The sequence below is a fragment of the Chiloscyllium plagiosum genome, unplaced genomic scaffold, assembly GCF_037043375.1.
Source record: "Chiloscyllium plagiosum isolate Xiang-an unplaced genomic scaffold, Cpla_swu_hap1 HiC_scaffold_24, whole genome shotgun sequence".
Classification (NCBI taxonomy): Eukaryota; Metazoa; Chordata; class Chondrichthyes; order Orectolobiformes; family Hemiscylliidae; genus Chiloscyllium; species Chiloscyllium plagiosum.
The window spans coordinates 31,112,697-31,134,777 of NW_028270162.1; the positions used below are offsets into that span (position 1 = coordinate 31,112,697).

The window sequence follows — 22,081 nt, forward strand, 5'->3', positions numbered from 1 at the left end:
TTCCAGTTTAACAACATCTTTCCCATAGCAGGGAGACCAGAATTGAACACCGTATTCCAAGAGTGGCCAAGCCAATGGCCTGTACAGCTGCAACATAACCTCCCAACTCTTATACTTAATGCACCGACCAATAAAGGCAAGCATACCAAGTGCCATCTTCGCTATCCTGTCTACCTGCAACTCCACTTTCTCAGAACTATGAACCTGAACTTCAAGGTCTCCCAGGACTTTACCATTAAGTCTATAAACCCTGCCCTGATTTGCCTTTCCAAAATGAACAGGAAACTAAACTTCAGGAACGTTGAGCTTTCAGCAAGCACCTTACACAATTAACCACTTAATACAGAATTTTTGCTGCTGTAGTCATTAAATTGGCTAGTTCACATTTTCCATTATTGTGACTTTAAGAGCCTGGAAGTGTTAAGACCATAGAAAATGAAACTTGCCAATGACTATCTGACGATCTCAGATCTTCCCAGCTTTCATTTTCCTTTCAGTTAATGCAGTCATTCTGGATTTTCAGAAGTTGAAGTTAGATTTATTATAATGTGGTAAGTTATTCAATAAACTGGTAGTTTTTTTAAAATTAAAACATTCATCCCACCAAGTAACCCATTTGAGAATGGTTTACTCTCTCAAGCGTCCATTGTTTACAAATGAGCTTAGATACGTTAGCATCATTATGCTACTTTACTATGGTAACTTAATGGATAAAGAACATTTTTGTTTTCTGTTGATTCACTTTCAGATAGAATCACTGGATAGCAAGCAAAGCAGGAGGTTATTGTTTTCCCCTCCTATGTTTCATTTTTATAAAATTTAGCAATTAAAACAAACCACAGTTTCTCCTGTTGCAAGTTTTAGTTTCTGATCAACCACAATGCTGAAAAACAGTTACTTGTTGAAAAAAAAATGGAAACACAATACACTGGCTTGAACAAAAGCTGGAAATCTTAAAGCAAAAAGACTGCAGCCACCAAATCTTTCGATGAGTCAGATGTTGGGAATGAACAATTTCTTCAAAACTGAAACATATTATTATGGATTAACAAACTTTAACTAGAAAGTCAACAAAAACAAGCTGGTAAAAAAAATTACTTTTCAGACCTATGGGACCTTTGTGTGCAATATATATATATATGTAAATGATCTGGAGGAAAACATAGGTAGTCTGAGTAAGTTTGTGGATGACACCAAAATTGGTAGGGTTGCAGATAGCGCGGAGGAGTGTCAAAGAATACATCAGAATGCAGGTAGATTATAGATTTGGGCAGAGAACTAGCAAAGGGAGTTTAATCCAGACAAATACAAGATGATGCATTTTTTGGAGAATCAAATTCAAGTGGGAAATATACAATAAATGGCAGAACCCTTAGGAGCATTGACATACAGAGGGATCTATGTGGAAATGTCCACAATATCTGAAAGTGGCAACTTAAATGGATAAGATGGTCAAGGCAGCAGACTGAATGCTTGCCTTCATCAGTCAGGGCATCAAATATAAAAGTTGGCAAGTTATGTTACAGCTTTTTACGCCACATTTGGAATATTGCACGTGGTTTTGGTTGCTATACTACCCGAAGGACGTGGATACTTCGGAGAAAGTGTAGAGAAGGTTTACCAGGATATTTTCTGGTCTGATTTTATTCACAAGGAGAGGTTGGATAAATTTGCACTGGAAAGGTGGAGGCCAAGAGGGCAAACTGATCGAGGTTTACAAATTTGAGATATAGATAGGGTGGATCGTCAGAAGCTTATTCCCAAGGTGAAAAGGTCAACTGCAAGAGAGCACAGATTCAAGGTGAGATGGGGAAAGTTTATTCACACAGAGGATGGAAACACTGACAATGGAGGTGGTGCAAGCAGGAACATTTATCAAGACACAAGATAAGCGTTGCCAAACATATGAATGGGAGGCAAACAGAGGGATATAAACCACATATGGGCAATAAACAGCGGTCTAAATAAGGACTAGGAATCTGTGCAAGCTTGGTGTGCTAATGGCCTCCTCCTATGCTGTATTGTACTGTATACGGTGCTTAAATAGCAGTGCTATTGGCATAAGGCAATAAGAAGCATAACGCACAAAGTTTAAGTAGTTCAAGGAAGAATGGAAATGTGAAAAGTCTTAAAGATGGGAATAAGACAAGTAGAAAAAGAGCAGATTAGGATCAAGTTGCCATTTGAGGATGTGGGCAACAGTATCAGATGTTTATCCAGTGGAGAATATTGAAAGCATCTCTATTTACCTAGTAATAGATGAATGTGTATATCCATCAGATTATTCAATTTAAATACAGCAGATTATTCTTTGCAACAGAATGTATGCTTTGTAGAAAGGTTTTCTTTGGATTTGTTGCAGAAAGTCTTGGCAAACTTGCATATGCATAGTGTACAAGTAAGTGTAGTTGAGTATTGTACCAAAGGCAAATTTAGAGTTTGTGTATGTGAGATTGATTATATATGCCATTCTGAAAAAGACAGTCATTTACGTCATTTGAATTTTGCTATCTTGGACTTGTGGAAGAGAGGAATCAACGGTTACGTATCTTCTTCATTTTTATCCAGAAATCTTGATCTGGCTCTCTCCAAAACATAAGTTGGATTGCGTAGCTTAATCTGGGAGAGAAACAAAAACAAAATGCCTAAATCTCTGTTGCAGCAGTTACCACATTTGTAACAATAAGCAGTAGTTATTAAAATTATACATTCATCCTTGCTTGGATAACAAGATGATCAGAGTCGAAACTCATGTAGAATGTATTTTAAATGATAATCATCTGATTCAAATTTTAAATTATTATTGTAGCTAATGAAAAGTTGAAAGATTGATGAAAAAGCTGTAGCTTTTTAATAGACCTGCTGAACTGAACAATATTCAAATACAATTAAATAATAATAAAGAAAAGCAAAGAATCATTTACACCAGAATTAGGACCAGAAATAGGTAATAGAACTATTGTCTGGTGGAGCCCAGATAAAACTACCAACCTCTATGTCAAAAGTATGTTATAAACTAATGTTTTTGCACATAGATGGAAACATTACTAGCTTCAAGTTTCTGACAATCATTAACATGGAATTATAATCACTGATTTCCATAACTATGCATGGAAAAAATTCTGGAACATAATTGCACAATTAATCACATTACTTGGGAAACCTTATTTAATTAAACGGTCATGTTCATTCTTGTTAATGACCTACGAAAACGGTGGTGGCTTTTTAAACAAATTACCTACCACAGATCAATGGTTTTCTTATGGTTTCAAATCAGTCCAGACATAAAATCTCAGTGGTGGAGTTTAGAAGACATTTAGCTCATTGTGCTAGTGCCGACTGTTTGTTAGAGTTTTCTAATAAATATACATAATCTCTCCACGCTAGCTTACCTGACCAACATCAAAGCAGACTTATTTCTGCAGGAGTGCAAGATACTGTACCTCAGCAGCTCAGAAAATGGTCCTGTGGCCCGCAGGCCATCAGTTTGGTTGGGGGGTAATGATTGTTGTTCCTCTGGCCTGAATATTCTGCTGCAAGGAAATAACTTCATCTCCAAAGTTAAGGAGGTGGTGGGTAAGTGTGTCCTTGTAGCAGAAATAATATACAGAAATGCTCCCCAAGACTGGTTTGTATGTACGCCCCAGTGATAAGAGTGCATGTCTGATGGTCTTTCAGCAGTTCCCACTGCTGCAGGTTACATCCAGGCCAGTCATTCTGACTGGTGATTTCAACTGTATTGTCAATATGGCTGGATGATCTGGAGGGGCTCACAATAAAATGGATGCCATGTCCAGATTCATGATGGAAACAGATTTAGGTCTGAATTACATTAGGTTCAGGGCAGAAATATGAAGTTTTGTCTGTGGTTTCTCATTAAAGGTTTTTTCTCCCTCAAATAAGTTTAACATTGCATTCTTTTAGGTGGGAGCCAACATTAAAAAATGGAGTGCTTTAGATCTGAGGAAACAATTTAGGTGTTGTCACATTCAGACCAGGTTTAAGGTTTTGTACCAGAACATTAGGAGTATTTTGTTAATTAGCAGGATTATTTTAAACAAGTTTGAGTTGAGCCACATCTGTGTCCATGTTGAGATCAGAATTGTTTAGATTCCCTACAGTGTGTGATGTTCTTTATAAAATCCTAAAGTCCAAGAACTAATGTAAGCGGATGGGAAACAGGAAGGGAACCATTTATATCTCTGGCAATCAAACGACTGTTGGAGACCCAGGCACCTAGTGAGTCCCACGCAGAAGACATTCCTTTGTATTTGGCATTAATTGAAATGGTCAACCCCCATGGAAACATCAAGTAGAGATGCTAAAAGCCCTCGCCAAACTGGAATGAAAGAGAGGATTTAGCCCTTATCTGTCAAATCTGTTGGCTCTGGCATATGAGTATTTGGCTGTCTGCACGGAAAGTGTTGTAGCTGCCTGAAGACTTAAGTGGCTGCTAGCTATGTGTCTGCACCCACACTCCAACACTTTAGCTGTAAGTCCTCGACATTAATGTCAAGAAGTAAATGAGGCACCTAAACCTCATTCCTGGTATGCCTTCTTCTGATGGTAACAAGGTGTAGTTAGCAGGCACCAAAAGGGAGGAACAACAATAGATGGCCACACTGGGAGTTTAATTTCAGGGCACTCTAGGTGCCTGCAATTACATCTCCCCTCCGCCATTACTGCAGTTGACCAGGTTGAGGAGAGTAATCCAGCCTTTGTGCGTAAGACTGACTTTGGACCCTCTAGGTCCCACATCCTCCAAAGTTTTCACAGTAACCATGGAGCACCAATCTATAGGTGAACCGCAGGTAAGGGTCATAACCTAACCCAGGTAAGTATGGCAGATTTCATTCCTGAAGTGGTCTCTCTCTCACTCACACGCACACACATATTATAATATATTTGGACCAGGCTCAACCCCTCAAAACATTTTTAAGCAGGTAGCTCAGACTGTAACTTTGCTATTTGTTTTAGGTAAGTGTATAGTGGATATTCCCAGAGTGAATTAGCTAGTCCAACTGCTAAGTTTTAAATAAACAGAATCTATTACAAAATTACAGAATGTAATACAAAGAACAGAAAATATAACGCTGGATAACTTATCCTATCCAAAAACCTGACAGACTATCCTGACTTAGTGATGCTGTTCCTAAAATACTCTCAACAGTCCCAATGAACAGATCCCTTAGCACAGAGTAAAAATTAAACAAACCAGAGCTTACAGGCTTGAAGATAGAAAATGAGGGCTGGAGATCAGAGTCGAGAGTGTGGTTCTGGAGAAGCACAGCAGGTCAGGCAGCAGCCGAGGAGTAGGAGAATCGAAGTTTCAGGCATAAGCCCTTCATCAAGGCTTACAGGCTTGAAGTTGGAGAGTACCCGGCTGGACTTGGCCCAGCAGCCTTTCTTCACAAACACACACAAGCTGCTTCTGAACTGAATCAAAAACTCTAATCTTAACAAAGGCTAGCTACGCACCTAGCTAGCCACTCCCCTTTGATTACACCTTTTTTTTAAAAGACATGAAAGGCCAGAGGCATTATCTACTAGGAGTAAACAAAAAGGGCCATAATAAACCTTTCAAACCCTCTCTTGGGGTAAAAACTCAAGGAGAAAGTGAGGACTGCAGATGCTGGAGATCAGAGCTGAAAATGTGTTGCTGGAAAAGCGCAGCAGGTCAGGCAGCATCCAAGGAACAGGAGAATCGACGTTTCGGGCATAAGCCCTTCTTCAGGAATGAAGAAAGTGTGTCCAGCAGGCTAAGATAAAAGGTAGGGAGGAGGGACTTGGGGGAGGGGCGTTGGAATTGCGATAGGTGGAGGGAGGTCAAGGTGTGGGGTGATAGGCCGGTGTGGGGTGGGGGCGGAGAGGTCAGGAAGAAGATTGCAGGTTAGGAAGGCGGTGCAGAGTTCGAGGGATTTGACTGAGACAAGGTGGGGGGAGGGGAAATGAGGAAACTGGAGAAATCTGAGTTCAGATTTCTCCCTCCACCTATCGCAATTCCAACGCCCCTCCCCCAAGTCCCTCCTCCCTACCTTTTATCTTAGCCTGCTGGACACACTTTCCTCATTCCTGAAGAAGGGCTTATGCCCGAAACGTCGATTCGCCTGTTCCTTGGATGCTGCCTGACCTGCTGCGCTTTTCCAGCAACACATTTTCAGAAAAAACTCAAGGGCATAGTAACCTTGTAAAAAGACCGACATTGTAACAATTCTCTCAAATGCTCTCTCACACACATACTCTCTCCCTCATGCATGCATGCACTCCAGTTTATGGGGTGAATTTATATTTGCATGTGCATTCTATTTTGCTCAAAAAATGCATAACCTATCTTATAAATTCCATTTTACAAATAGAACCAGTCTGATTCAAAATTAGGATACAGATAGACTTTAACCTCACGCCTTTAATGCATTGTCTGAGCTGAGATCGCACCTTTTGTTATAAAACCTTAAGCTATCTTGAGAATGTGATTTAAAAGAAGTTCTGGGATCTACATATTAAAGAACTGAAACTAACAAACCCATTCTAAAAGATGAAAGACTTAAATGTTCAATGTATGATTTCAGCTACATGAGACTGTAATCTTTGCTATGAATGTGTCCTATGATCCTGCTTCACAATCACCTCATGAAGAAGCAGAGCTTCAAAGGTTAGTGCCTCCAAATAAACCTGTTGGACTATAACCTGGTGTTGTGAGATTTGTTTTAACAGTAGCTATTAAGTTAGGTTTTTATTCCAGACTTTTATTTAATTCAAATTTCACCATCTATCATGGTGGGATTCAAACACATATCCTAGAACATTAGGCTGGGGATCTGGATTACGAGTCTAGTGACAGTTACACTAAGCTATACCTCCCACATAGTAGGATAGTAATGTATTTAAGGAAGAGAAAACAAGTGGACCATATAGTCTGCTCTTCTAATATCCCGTTTCTTTTCTCTCTACAATAAGTCTAACATTTAGAAAACTTCTTATATTAGATCTATATACTTTTTGAAACCCCGGAATTGAACTAATTGATGCAGAAGTCTGTTCCATTTCTTGATCACTGCTTCAATGAATACTTTCATTTGTTGTTTTTTAATTATCTGGAAACAATGATGTTGGTGTCAGTGACCTGTCCTTATTGGGTAGGAAACTACTAAGTACTGTTTAAACTTTAGTGACAGCCCTATATTCCTCGAGGATTCATACTAATGTATCAAATTATTCAACTATACAGAACTAAATCTTAAATATAAATTTGTACCTTGAGTGTAAATGCTGTATAACTGTACAACTATTTAATAATTTAGCAGAGACAGTCAGTTAATTGCAGTGGTTTGACAACATTGAGTATGGTTGTATAGTGGTTCTATTACTGGAATGCTTCTGTTAATTACACTACTGTTGAATTTTCTAACAGTTAATCCTTGAGTTCAATATTTGTAGGCATTTTCTATATCAGCTTTTTCAGAGACGTTAAGTATAATGGAATAACTGCAGATGCTGTAAATCAAAAACAAATTGCTGGAAAAGCTTAGTAGGTCTGGAAGCATCTGTGAAGAGAAATGAGAGTTAACATTTCCGGCCAGTGACCCTTCCTTAGAACTGTTCAGAGATATTATTACACATATCTGGGGCTTGAACCTGGGCCTTCTGACTCAGATATAGGCACACTACCATCGCACAAGAGCCCTCACAGAGACACGAACAGTGATATTCTCTATACAAACCTGCTCAGAAATGTTCTTACATGCTTCTGGAGCAGGTGGGACTTGAACCTGGGTCTCCTGGTTCAAAGGCTGGATCACTACCATTGTGTCAAAGAGTATGGTGCTGGAAAAGCACAGCTGGTCAGGCAGCAACCGAGGAACAGGAGAATCGATGTTTCAGGCATAGGCCCTTCGTCACTGTGCCATGAGCCCTCAAAGAGGTAGAGACATTGTAATTATTTAAATGTGGCTCAGGTACAGAAAGAAAACTCGATGATCTAGATTAACTAAATAAACCTCCATTTGTTGTCAAAGTAGTTGTGAGGCAAACAAATGCAGAAACTTCAGACGAGGGGCAGATGCACAGTTAAACTCAAAATTCAGAGGTTACTGTCTCAGTGGTTCTCTTCACATTTAGAAAAACAAATCTTGTTTTCTGGTTCTCCACTGAAACACTGGTATGAGATTATCATATTTGCAAGGTCGATATAAACTAAATCTATCACAGATTCCTGTCCATTTCAGTCTGAGTACTTTTTTGATAACATGGTTAAGTGTTAATTACACAGAAAGACATATGCAGTTGTTTTCCCTGTCTACTCAGGTTGCCGATGTGCAATCTCTTTCATTGTGACATTACAAGCTCACAATTCCTGAATATGTCTTGCAAAAAAGTTAAAATCCTCAAAGTATAAGGACATAGCTAACCAGCAGTAGACGTCAAGCTTGGAAAATGTTGGAAAAACTCGGGTCTAATGTATCTGTCGGGCGAGAAACCGAGTGAAAGTTTTGGAACTGGAACAAAAACTTGTAGGTTTTAACTTTTTTTTCTCTCTCTCCACAAATGACGCCAGACTGGCACTTTTAACAGCAATTTTGTTTTTGTTTCAGATGTCTAATATCCACAGTACTTTGCCTTTATTTAGTGGCAGATGTTATTCAGTGCCTCACTTCTACAAATTATGGTCTGTTACATTTCTGTTGGTTGCTTATGATATAATCTGACATTAACGCCTGACATGTTTTCTTACATAACAACAGTAACTACAACTCAAAGTAATTTAATATAAGAAGTATTTTGACATATCTTGATAACAAGATTTAAACAAATCCACATATTTCAAATAGAGAGGTAAATTTGAAAATTCATAAATATAGCCACTGGCATTAGTTTGTCCTACCAGTGGATAAAAATATTTAGCAGTTGTCGATTTTAAAAATAATTTTTTTCAACTTTTACAAGGAAAAGATGCCAAATTGATCTAGATTTTGCTTCACAGTTCCTATGAAAATGTGAAAAGGTTACTTAAGTCTCTAAAAATCTTACAATAGCAATTTTAGAAATGGGCAATTTATTACAGAAGTTTAATAATAGTCGAGAAGTTCTAATATTCTGAGTTTTGAGAGTAATTTAGGTAGCTTGTTCAGAAAACATCAAAGGATTTCAAAGTGTTAACTGAACCAAACATTTAGTATTCATCATTATTGGCTTTATATCAAAGAGTAACGCATTTTAATTCAACAAATCATTATTCATTATGATGTTGCCTTATTGTCTTCAAACTTTCATTTCATACCATATTCAGTCAAAAGAAGACAATGATTACATTTAATGGCATCATTCAGAAGAATTATTATTCACCACAAATATATTTATGTGTTTGACATAACATTAGCAGATGGAAATATTTAATTTTCTAATGATTCCAAGCCCCTCTGAATTTCAGGTATTATATGCCCTAGTAGGTTAAAGAGCCCTCATCTAAAATAAGTCCAAAGTAAACAGCACTCTCAATCCCATTGACATGCGCATATGCAAAAGAAAATGCAAGGAGAAGGTATTACTAACAATGCTGTGAATGTATGTTGAAATAGGATATTTTTTACTGCCATTAACTTTGGATGTCAGTATTTCCTAAAATGATAAATGTTTTGCTTTGCTTCAGAGGATTTGATATCATTTTTAGTACATATTCTCTCCAGAGACACTGTTTCAACTGCTTACAGTAATTTTATTAGATTTTTTTTAGATTAGATTACATTACAGTGCACACTGACCCGCCGAAGCACAACCCACCCATACCCCTACATTTACCCCTTACCTAACACTACGGGCAATTTAGCATGGCCAATTCACCTAACCTGCACATCTTTGGACTGTGGGAGGAAACCGGAGCACCCTGAGGAAACCCACGCAGACACGGGGAGAACGTGCAAACTCCACACAGTCAGTCTGAAGACTGTGTAAAAACTAGTTCTCTAGTTCTTTCATAACACTGCCAAAATATCATTCAACATGATTTCACCTAAGAGATTATTAATATTTTAAAAATTACCCAATACATTAAAGTATTGCTTAATTTTTCACAATGTGATATAGAACACAGAACATTACAGTGCAGTACAGACCCTTCAATTATGGTTACATTTCTTCTTGGGCTATGAGCAGTGCAGGCTGGACCAGCATTTCTTGTCCATTCATTTTGCTCTTCAGAATGTGGTTGTGCTCTGCCAATATGAACTGCTATAGGTACATCTGCAGTGATTTTTTTCTGTAGTAAGTTTGATAGAATTGAGTGGCTTGCTACACCATTTCAGAGAGTAATGAAAAGTCGACCACATTGCTGTGGATCTGGCATCATGTAGACCAGACAAGTAAGGATGGCAAATCATTCCTGTTGAATGACACTAGCAAAGCAGATTGATTTTTATGGCAAGTCAGTAGTTTATGGTCATCATTAGACAAGCATTTTGTTCCAGACTCAGTGTCATAGACTTGTACAGCACAGAAACAAACCCTTTAGTCCAACTCGTCCATGGTGACCGGATATCCTAAATTGATCTAGTCCTTTTTTGCCCCACATCCCTCTAAACCTTTTCTGTTCATGTACCCATCCAGATGCCTTTCAAATATTATAATTATACCAATCTCCACCACCTGCTCCGGTAGCTCATTCCATACATACATGCACCACCCTTCTGTTTGAAAAAATTGTCCCTTTAGACCTTTTTACATCTTTCCCCTCTCACCTTAAACTAGGTGATTAGAGGAAGGTTTAGGGGCGATGACAGAGGTAGGTTCTTTACACAGAGAGTGGTGAGTGCATGGAATGCACTGCCAGCAGTGGTGGTAGAGTTAGATACATTAGGGACATTTAAGTGACTCTTGGATAGGCACATGGAAGTTGGAACAATGAAGGGTATGTAGGTTAGTCTGATTTTAGAGTAGGGTAAAAGGTTGGTACAACATCGAGGGCCGAAGGGCCTATACTATGCTGTACTGTTCTATGTTCTCTAGTTTTGGACTTCCCTATCCAGGGAAAAAAAACCTTAGTTATTCACCTTATCCATACTCCTCATGATTTTGTAAATTTCGAGAAGATCATCCCTCAAACTCTGATGCTCAAAAGAAAATAGCTCATGCAGCCTCTTCCCTTAACGCAAACCCTTCAGCCCCAGCAAAGTCCTTGCAATTCTTTTTTGCACCCTTTAAAGTTTAACAACACCTTTCCGATAGCAGGGAGTCCAGAACTGAATGTAGTATTCCAAAAATGGCCTAACCAATATCCTGTACAGCCACAACATGACATCCCAATTCCAATGCACTAACCAATAAAGGCAAGCATACCAAGTGCCTTCTTCACTGCCCTGTCTACCTGTGACTTCTTCAAGGAACAATGAACTTGAACTCCAAGTCCTCTCTGTTCAGCAGCACTCCCAAGGACCCTATCATTAAGTGTATAAGTCCTGCCCTTATGTGCCTTAATCAACTAATTGAATTTAAATTCCAATGGATGCCATGATGGGATTTGAGTCCACCCCATCCCCCAGATTACTAGATCATTAGTTTTAGCATTATACCATCAACCCCATGACCACAAGTGCCTTGGCAATATAATGCAGAGTATGATTCATTCATATAGTGCAAATATAACCCCTTATTAACAACTATGCCATAATGCGCAAGAACAGTCCATGTAGCTCCTCTAGCTTGTTCGCCAATCAATGAGTTATAGAACCACACAGTGCAGAAACAAGTTCTTCATGTCACCATGTCTGTGCCAACCAACAGATACCAATTCCACCCTGCACTTGGTCCATAGCCTATTACGACCTGACATTTTAATTGCTCGTCCAGATACTTCTTAAACTTTGCAAGAGTACCTGCCTCAAGAAGTGTGTTTCTAAGACACTTCAGCCTGGAGAAAAACATTCTTACGACCTATCCTGTCTATGCCTCTCATAATTTTGTATACCTCAATCAGAGCCCTTGTCCCTCTCCTTTATTCTCCTCTGTTTCAAGGAAAACAATTCCAGTGTATCCATTCTCCCCTGATAATGAGACTTTCTATTCCCAGGCAACATACTGATGAATCTCGTCTTCATTCTCCTCCAGTGCAATCACATTCTTCTAATAGTGTGGTAACCAGAACTTCACAGTATTCCATCTACAGTCTAACTGATGCTCCATAAAGTTGCAACAAGGCTTTCCTGCTCCTACATTCTCCGCCCCAACTAATGAAGGCAAGTATCCTGTATGCCTTCTTCACTGGTCTATCCACTGACACCTTCAAGGATCTAGGGACTTGTAAATTCTTTACGTAAATCCTTGCCCTGTTAAGAGTTCCCAAAATGCATCACCTCACACTTATCAAATTAAATTCCATATGCCACAGCTCTTTCCAATTTGCCAGCTGATCAAATGAACCCGAGCCCATCCTCCTATCAACAATACACTAATTTTCATGTCATCTGCAAACTTATTAATTATACCACACATTCTCATCCATGTTGTTAATATACATAACAAATAGCAAGGGTCCCAGCACTGATGACAGTGGTACATCACTGATCACAAGCTTTCAATCACGGAAACAACCCTCCGTTATCATTTGCCTCCTGTTTGCAAGCCAACTTTGGATCCCTGGATACAAGTTTTGAGGATGGAGAGCACACTGAGGAGCAACTAAATTGTTATAGTGAATTGGTCTGTGCAACGCTGACAAATTCCAGAGGAAATGGTAGAGGCTGGTACAATTTAAAAGGCATCTGGTTGGGAACAAGAATAGGAAGGGTTTAGAGGAATATGGGCCAAGTGCTGGCAAATGGGACTAGATTAGTTTAGGATATCTGGTCAGCATGGACAAGTTGGACTGAAGGGTCTGTTTCTGTGCTGTATATCTCTATGACTCTAAGTTTTACTGAGATTGAGTGAGGCATTGATTGTCAAAGGCCCGAGAACAAATTACCCACATCACCTTTTAGTTAAAACAAAGAACTGCGGGTGCTGGAAATATGAAACAAAAACCCAGACAAACTCAGGTTCACTGACCCTTGTTCAGAACTGAAACGTTAACCCTGCTTTTTCTCCTCAAATGCTGTCAGACCTGCTGAGTTTCTCCAGTAATTTCTGATTTTGTTCCATCTGTTAATTCCGTGATAACATACAATATACATAAATATATTTTCTCAATGTATACGATCAGCTAACATTTGGCTATTTTAATCAGTTCTCGGTTATAGTCCAACAGGTTTAATTGGAAGCACACTTGCTTTCGGAGTGACGCTCCTTCATCAGGTGATAGCCAACACTGGCATCTCCAAATCTTAATCAGTTCTGTAACTGTTATAGAATTCAAAAGCACAATGATCTGTGATGAAATCACAGTAAAGGCGCTGACTGAACAATTAAATATTTAAACTGCAACAGATTCTAATCAGTTGGTGTACACACTTACAGACTTAATTCTTAGTGCTGCTGTCAAAATGGTGTTGTGGTTTTGCAGTGCACCCTGTAGGCAGTATGGTGGACAGAGTAAATAGATTAGTAAATGAAATTCGATCGAGTCAGCTGCTTCAGTCTGAACAGTGTCAAGCTTCTTCAGTGTTATTGGTAAGTATAGAATATTTAATCACACTCTAACTTGTACCTTGTAGCCAATGCAAAGCTTTAACAAGTCAGGAACAGCATACACTGCAGATTATCCAGTCTCTGACCTGTTTTATTAGTCACAGAACTTATGCGATTGGTGCTGTTGTGTTTCTGGTCAGTGGTGATCCTGGACATTGATGGTGGGAGACCTTGAAATGGTGATGTGTTTGAACAATAAGACACTGTGGAAAGGTTTGGAGATGGTAATTTCCTGGTACTTGTGTGGCACAAATGTTGCATGTGAGAAGAGACTAATTTATTAGCTGAGGAATTGAAAAGTGGTTCTGGACGCTGAACAATCAGGAAACAGCCCAATGTCTGAAGTGGGTCATTAATTAAACAGCTGAAGATGGTAAATTAGAATGGTTTTACTGAACCATAAAGGAGGACTTTGTGGTGTAATGATAGCTTGTGGTCCAGAGTTAGGGAAACTAAGTCCCACCTGCTCCAGACATGTGTAATTAGAAAATACCTCTTCTGAACCACAAAGCTCAAAATGTTTTCAGGTTTTATCCCTGGTCTGTGTTACTGTATTTGATTTCATCCAGATGGCAGTATTATATCTGGACTTGGATTGAGAAAAAGAAAACTGTCAAGGTTGCCGTTCCCAATTCAGAACATAAGTAGCTTTGAACTGTGTGTAGGAATTGAAGGTGTGATCTGACTCCATTAGAATGAGCTTGATTATATACTTGAAAAAAATAGGCTGGTGTCATCCAGGGCAGTTTAACTAGACCTTGTTGCTGCCTAAGGAGAAAGCCTAATTGGCGTTTATATATAGGAAAAATATATCTGCAACTTTAATAACTAGATATGCACATGCAAAAACATGATATAAGAGCAGATTAAGGCCACTTGAACCCTCAAGTCTACTCTGCCATTTAATAAGATCATTACTGACCTGCTTATATTCAAAATTCCACATTCTCAACCAACCCTAAAAACATTTAATCCTCTGGCCTAACTAGCATTTAACAACCTCTGCCTTTAAATTATTCAATTACCTCAATTCCACCACATTGAGGGAGGGGATTTCAAAACCCAATAAATTTCTCCACACCTCTGCTTTAATAGGCAATCTTGAATTTTAAAATAATTTTATTTCCTAGTTTTGGATTCCCACACAAAAAGAAACATCCTTTCCATATCCTCCTCATCAAGGCCATTCAGGATCTTGCGCACTTTCAGTTCACCTCTCACCCTTCTGAGCTCCAGTGAAAATAAGCCATAACCTAACCTAACCTCAGAAGACAATCCACTCTTTCAATGTATTAATCTAGTAAACATTCTAACAACAGCACGGTGGCTCAGTGCTTAGAACTGCAGCCTCACAGCACCAGGGATCCGGGTTCAATTCCAGCCTCGGGTGACCGTCTGTGTGGGGTTTGCACATTCTCCTAGTGTCTGCGTAGGTTTCCACTGGGTCCTCTGTGCTAAATTGCCCATAGTGTTAGGTGCAATGGGTCTGGGTGGGTTACTTTTCAGAGGGTCGGTATGGACTTGTTGGGCCAAAATGTCTTGTTTCCATAGTGTAAGGGAATCTATCTAAAAAAAAACTGACTCCAGCACATTTGCATCCTTCTTGAAATAAGAAGCCTAAATTTGAGGATCGAGTCTCACCATAACATCCTTACTTTTATGTTCATTTCCTCCTGTCATAAAGGTTAGCATTTCATTACACTTCTTAATCACCTGCTGTACCTCCATATTAACTTTTTGTGACTTAAATATGAGAACATCTGCACCTCAGATTTTCCCAGTCGTTTTCTATTTGAGTAATAGACTTTTTTTTTTATTCTTCCCTTTAAAAAACAACTTCACATTTTCTCACACTAGATTTCCAACCATGAAATGTTTGCCCACTCACTGAACATATCTAAATCCTCCAAGTTCCTTGCATCATCTTCACAACATACTTTGCAACCTGACTTGATTTTATGTGGTCTACAAATTTAGCTACCAAGACTTTCTTCCCCTCATCTAAGTCATTGACGTGAACTATAAAACAATCTTCTATCCACGGTAATGTTACCTGCTCAACTATGAACATTTCTTTTCTGCAATAGCCTTTGATCTGGTACCTCATTAAATGCCTTCTGGAAATCCAGGTGATATACAAGTGACTTGATAGAAACAAACTATAACCACATGTGAAAGTATATAATCACATGTTAACACTGTATAGTTCACATTTCCAGGCTTCAACATACTACCATATCTTCTGTAATGTATCATTTAATCAGTTTTTCAGGAAATTCTAAAAACAAGTTGTGCAGTTTATCCTGAACATTTCACTTACTTATAAAAACTTGTACATTTAAAAAATTTCATTTATGAAATATGCATCCAAATTACAAGTTCATTTATCACTTGTACAATTTTAAGGACTCAGAATATACAAGAATTTAAATACCCTGTATATATTTTAAGACTATTGCCTATTTCCCATTTTTGTATAAAATAGCTAAATTGTTTCTGTAATCTAAATATGTCATAATGGAAATAATGCAGAGGGATGTAAACCAGATGCATTCAAGAAGACTTGGTTAGTTTCAGGAACCAGAGATTAAATATTTAAATTATGAAATGATTTTTGAGTGTTAAGATTCAGAAACAGATTAATTCATAAAGTAAGTAATCACTTATGACATCAGCAACAAAAATAGAATACCTGATTATGTACAGCAAAGCTTTATCATTCAGACATGATTGTTTGGTCATGGTAAACGTCTTTAAACCAATAATATGAAAATGATTTGAGATTTTGGAATAGAAATTCCTTGCAATTGCAATATATCTGCATTTAATGGTTCTATATAAAAATCAGCACAATCCATTTGATCACTCATGAAGCAGATGCAACTTTGCTAGCTTCAAGCATGTTTTGCAGGATTAAAGATGGATATGTGTCCAAGGATTTACTCTATGGTGAGGCAGCTGGTGCCTGGAAACCAGCAGGTTGCTCAAAACTCCACTTCAACGGTGCTTGCAAGCCATAAGATCATAAGAAATAGGAACAGGAGTAGGCCATAAGACCTCCTGAGCCTGCTCCACCATTCAATAGGATCTAGGCTGATCAAAACCCCTCACCCCCCTTTTCCCAATAACCCCCGATTCCCCTACTGATCAAGAATCTATCTCAGCCTTAAATATACACAAGGACCCTGCCCCCACAGCTGTCTGTCACAAGGGGTTCCAAAGACTCATAAGCTTCCGAGCAGAAATTCTTCTTCACCTCAGTCTAAAATTATCGTCCCTTAATTCTGTGACTATGCCCTCCTGTCTTAGACTCTCTCATGAGGGAAAACATCCTTTCAGCATTTACTCCCTCATAGGCCTCTTAAGAATCCTATATGTTTTAATGAGATCACCTCTCATTCTTCTAAATTCCAATAAGTAGAGTGCCAACTTGCTTAGCCTCTGCTCAGAAGACAACACATGACATGAAGGTCCTGAACATTAATTTCCATGCCTGGAAAACACTAGCTGATAAGAGAAATGGCAACATCACCTGTGGGTTGGTGTGTATGTTGATCATTGGCTTAGTAACACCAAAGGGGCCAAACACCAAAAACAATCCCCAATAACACCAGACAACCTTGTGTCAGAATCTGTTTCAAATGGGTTGTTCTTTCAGCCATCAACAAAAGCATGTCATATGAAGCTACCCTAGTTTGCCAATGTGAAGGTACCCAATCCCCCAATGATTTGTTTTGCCAAATGTCCATCATCCAAATTAAGGAGAAGATGTTTAATTAGTTATGGGTCGAGGACTACGAACAGCAGGCAGGAAAGTGGAGTTAAGGCCAAGATAAGGTCAGCTATCATCGTATCAAATGGCACAGTAAGCTTGTTGGGCTGAATTGCCTACTCCTACTCCCTGCTCTTAGGTTTTCTTTCATCTCTTATGTAGATGGAAGGATGTCACAAAAACCATTTGTGTTCGTACAAACAAATAATGTAATTTAGGTTCTCACTGCTGTTAGCCCATAAGGGAAGAAGTAATAACACTGTAAAAGATATTTTAAATGACTGCTATGAGACCAATCAATTGAGGCTGGTGCCAGACATGATCAATCTGTTTTTGAGGTGAGGAGCTGACAGCTGGCAATCTTGTCACACAAAGTGATGAAATTTAGATTTGATTCATTATTGTCACATGTACCTATATAGAGGAAAGATTTGTTTTGCATGCAGTCCAGGCAGAACATTTCATACAAACTACGTAAGGGTAATGGAACAGAGTGAAGAATACATGTTATGGTGGCAGAGAAGGCACAGAAAGAGCAAGACGAGTGTTAAATTTAAAATTTGAGGAGGTCCATTCGGAAGTCTAATAATAGCGGGAAAGAAGCTGTTCTTGAATTTATTGGTACGTGTGTTTAAGCTTTTGTATCTTTTGCCTGGCAGAAGAGGTTGGTGGAGATTGTAACCAGGATGGGAGGGTCCTCTCCATGTCCATCAACGACGACCGACTCAAAACCGACATTTTTTTTACAAACCCACCAACTCCCACAGCTACCTGGATTACATCTCCTCCCACTCTATCTCCTGCAAAAATGTTATCCCGTATTCCCAATTTCTCCACCTCCGCCGTATCTGCTCCCAGGAGGATCAGTTCCACCACAGAACACACCAGATGGCCTCCTTCTTTCAAGACCGTAATTTCCCCTCCTACATAGTTGAAGATGCCCTCCAACGCATCTCATCCACATCCCGCACCTCCGCCCTCAAACCCCACCCTTCCAACCCCAACAAGGACAGAACCCCCCTGGTGCTCACCTTCCATCCCACCAACCTCCACATAAACCGCATCATCCGCCAACATTTCCGCCACCTAAAAACGGACCTCACCACCAGGGATATATTTCCCTCCCCACCCCTATCTGCCTTCCGCAACGACCATTCCCTCTGTGACTGCCTGGTCAGGTCCACGCCCCCCAACAACCCACCCTCCCCTGCCACCGCAGGAATTGCAAAACCTGCACCCACACTTCCCCCCTCACCTCCATCCAAGGCCCCAAAGGAGCCTTCCACATCCATCAAAGTTTCACCTGCACTTTCACACGTGTCATTTATTGCATCCATTGCTCCCAATGCAGTCTCCTTTACATTTTGGGGAGACTGGACACCTTCTCACAGAAAGCTGGAATGCTTCAGGGAACATTTCCGTGACACCTGCACCAATCAACCCCACTGCCCCATGGCCGAACATTTCAACTCCCCCTCCCATTCTCCCAAGGGTGTGCATGTCCTGGGCCTCCTCCACCACTCCTTCATTACCCAACGCCTGGAGGAAGAATGCCTCATTTTCCGCCTCGGAACCCTTCAACCCAGGGCATCAATGTGGACTTCACCAGTTTCCTCATTTCCCCTCCCCCCAACCTTTCCCACTTCCAAACTTCCAGCTCAGCACCATCCGCATGACCTGTCCCACCTCTCAATCTTCCTTCCCACCTATCCGCTCCACCCTCCTCTCCAACCTATCACCTTTACCCCTTCCTCCATCCACCTATTGTACTCCCAGATACCTTCTCCCCAGTCCCATCCCCTCCCATTTATCTCTCCATCCCCAAGGCTTCCAGTCTCATTCCTGCTGAAGGGCTCCTGCCTGAAACATTGATTTTGCTGCTCCTCAGATGCTGCCTGACCTGCTCTGCATTTCCAGCACCACTCTAATCTTGACTCTAATCTCCAGTATCTGCAGTCCTCACTTTTGCCATCTTTGAATATGTTGGCTGCCTTTGCAAGGCAATGAGTAGATGGAGTTAACGGATGGAAGATTGGCTTGTGTGACGGACCAGGCTGTGTTCACAACTTACAGTTGTTTCTTACGGTCCTGGGCAAAGCAGTTGCCATACCAGGCCGTGGTACCAATGCTTTCTATGGTGCATCTATAAAAATTGGTAAGAGTCTTTGTGGAGGTGTTGAATTTCCCAGCCTCCCAAGTAAGTGCTTCCTTGATTGTAATGTCAACGTGACTGGACCAGGACTGAACCAGGACTCCGAAAACTTGGTACTCGTGTGCATCTCCACCTTAGCACCCATTGATGTAGCCAGGGCATGTCCTCTATCTTGCTTCCTGAAGTCAAAGACCAGCTCCAATGTTTTACTGATGTTGAGTGAGAGATTGTTATTTTTACACCATACCACCAAGCACTCTCTCTTTCCTGTCTCATCACTGTTTTAGATCCAGACTACAATACTTGTGAGATTCAGCACGACTGATAAATGTTACATAATGATGTTCATAGTGTATCATCTTCAATTGTCTAAACAAAGACAGATCCAACTGTCAGCACCATGACTTCCCTCAACAGGTTAGGCAAAGTCACACATCCTGAAACCCCAAAGCTGGAATGGGAATTTAACCCTGCATTGGTGACACCAATCTGATCCAGACTGATCTTTCTGTCAACTGAACCGACGATACCCTTTCAGAAACTGGTAAAGAGTCTTAGCTTTTACATGTTGTAGTCTGAAGTTAGTTGGAGTTCCAATTCTCTTCCCATCATGTGGCTCTCCTGGAATCTCCCTAATTCTTACTGCCTGCCATAGGTTGTGTAACAGCCTATAAATCCTTCCAATATAACTGGTTACATTTTGAGCTTCACTTGCCCCACCCATCAAGTCCCAGAAAGAGATTTGAACCTGGAGCTTGTAGTTCAGAAGCAGGGAAGCTACCCTATGAGCCACAAATCTCTCAAACAAAAAGACAGCATTAGAACTTTAAAATGAAGAACGATGGATTAATTTAAATTTTGAGCACCAATAAAGTTGACAGTAAAAAGCTTTCTTGCACATCTTTTTAAAAATATGACAACTGTCCAGGACACAATATTATAACAGATCTGTGGCTGGAAAACAGTTAACATAATTTGACATAAACACCTTCCAGAGGCAACTGCATGAAACATATTTAGCTGTTTAAAGGACATACTATGTATCTATTACAATTTTTAAAAGGTGCATCTCACTTAATAGTATTTGTGAACCCCACACAGAGATACATATAAAAGGAGAAAAGAGTTTCAGAAAGAATGAGAAAGAAAAAAGTCATCAGTCTGAAAGACATCACAATTATGAAAACACTTAGGAGTTAAAAAAGAAAACAAGGAAACAGCTACATCTATGAGCAATGGGAGATCAGCTCTAGTATAATATATTATGAACTGGCTAGTACACAGTCATGAAAATGTGTTGCTGGAAAAGCGCAGCAGGTCAGGCAGCATCCAGGGAACAGGAGAATCGACGTTTCGGGCATAAGCCCTTCTTCAGGAATCTTCCTGAAGAAGGGCTTATGCCCGAAACGTCGATTCTCCTGTTCCCTGGATGCTGCCTGACCTGCTGCGCTTTTCCAGCAACACATTTTCAGCTCTGATCTCCAGCATCTGCAGACCTCACTTTCTCCTCCTAGTACACAGTCATATCAAAAACAATATTTGGTTTAAAGGCTCTGCTTTTCACAGGATTTAAAATAGTATTATCCCACCCAAGGACTGATACCAAGGGTTTACGGTTATCAAGATGCCTATAATTGAATGGACCAGCATGATGCATCGATCAATTCCAATAATTTTGTAGGACCAATTAAATGTGACCCTAACAACAGACAATTCCTAACAACAGAAGTTGTGGTCTCAACACAGCTTTGTGGAACACCACTTATCACCTACTGACATCCTGAGAAGGGCCCCTTTTATCCCCACTTTCTGCCAGACAGCCAAGTTTCTATCCAAGCTAGCATCTTGCCTCTAACACCATGGGCCCTTATCTTACTCAATAGCCTCCTTTGCGGCACCTAGTCAAAGGCCTTCTTGAAGTCCAGATAGATAACATGCATTAGCTCTCCTTGGTTTAACCTGCTTGATGCTGCTTTCAGCATTCTAGCAGATCTGTCAGGCATGACCTCCCCTTTGATGAAACCATGCTGACTTTGCCCTATTTTACCATACATTTCAAAGTATTGAGAAATCTCATCCTTCACAATGGATTCCAGGATCTTATCCATGACCGAGGTTAAGCTAATCAGTCTGTAAAATCAGATAGCGAAAGCTTCGATAAGCATATAAAAGGGAACAAAGTAGCTAAAGTGAATGCTGATCCCATGGAGGATGAGACTGGGCAGTTAATTTTGGGGAACACAGAAATGGCAAATCTGCTAAATCAACATCTCGTTTCAGTTTTCGCAGTGGAGGACACTAGTACCATCCCAGTCATAACATGTAATGCAAAGGTTATGGAAAGGGAGGAACTCAGAACAATCATTGATTTTATTGCTTTATTTATTGTTACATGTATTTGTTACAAATACTTTGAAAAGTGGTGTATAATGTTGCCGCTGTCTGGAGCCATCTTAAAACACAGAAATAAACCATACATAGAGTATAAGTGTAGAAAAATAAAGTTAAATGTTCAACACGGCCAAGTGCTCAGCCATGGTCTTGGA

At 39.9% G+C, this 22,081-nt stretch overlaps 1 protein-coding gene across 2 annotated transcripts in view; it reads right to left on the reverse strand.

Moving 5' to 3' along the window:
* The window catches only part of morn3 (MORN repeat containing 3), an 80,670-nt gene that overhangs the window by 5,321 nt on the left and 53,268 nt on the right, over positions 1-22,081 (reverse strand). Inside the window, exons 6-7 of one of the 2 annotated variants that reach the window (XR_006315387.2) lie at positions 7,742-7,912; positions 612-2,619 (exon numbers count right to left, since the gene is read on the reverse strand). Coding sequence is in view for 1 of the 2 variants with exons in the window: in XM_043715743.2 (XP_043571678.1) it covers positions 2,542-2,619 (78 nt within the window). In the remaining variant the exon portion in view is untranslated. Of the gene's footprint in view, positions 1-611; positions 2,620-7,741; positions 7,913-22,081 lie in introns of those variants that run through there. The other variant, XM_043715743.2, reaches the window with a different exon arrangement.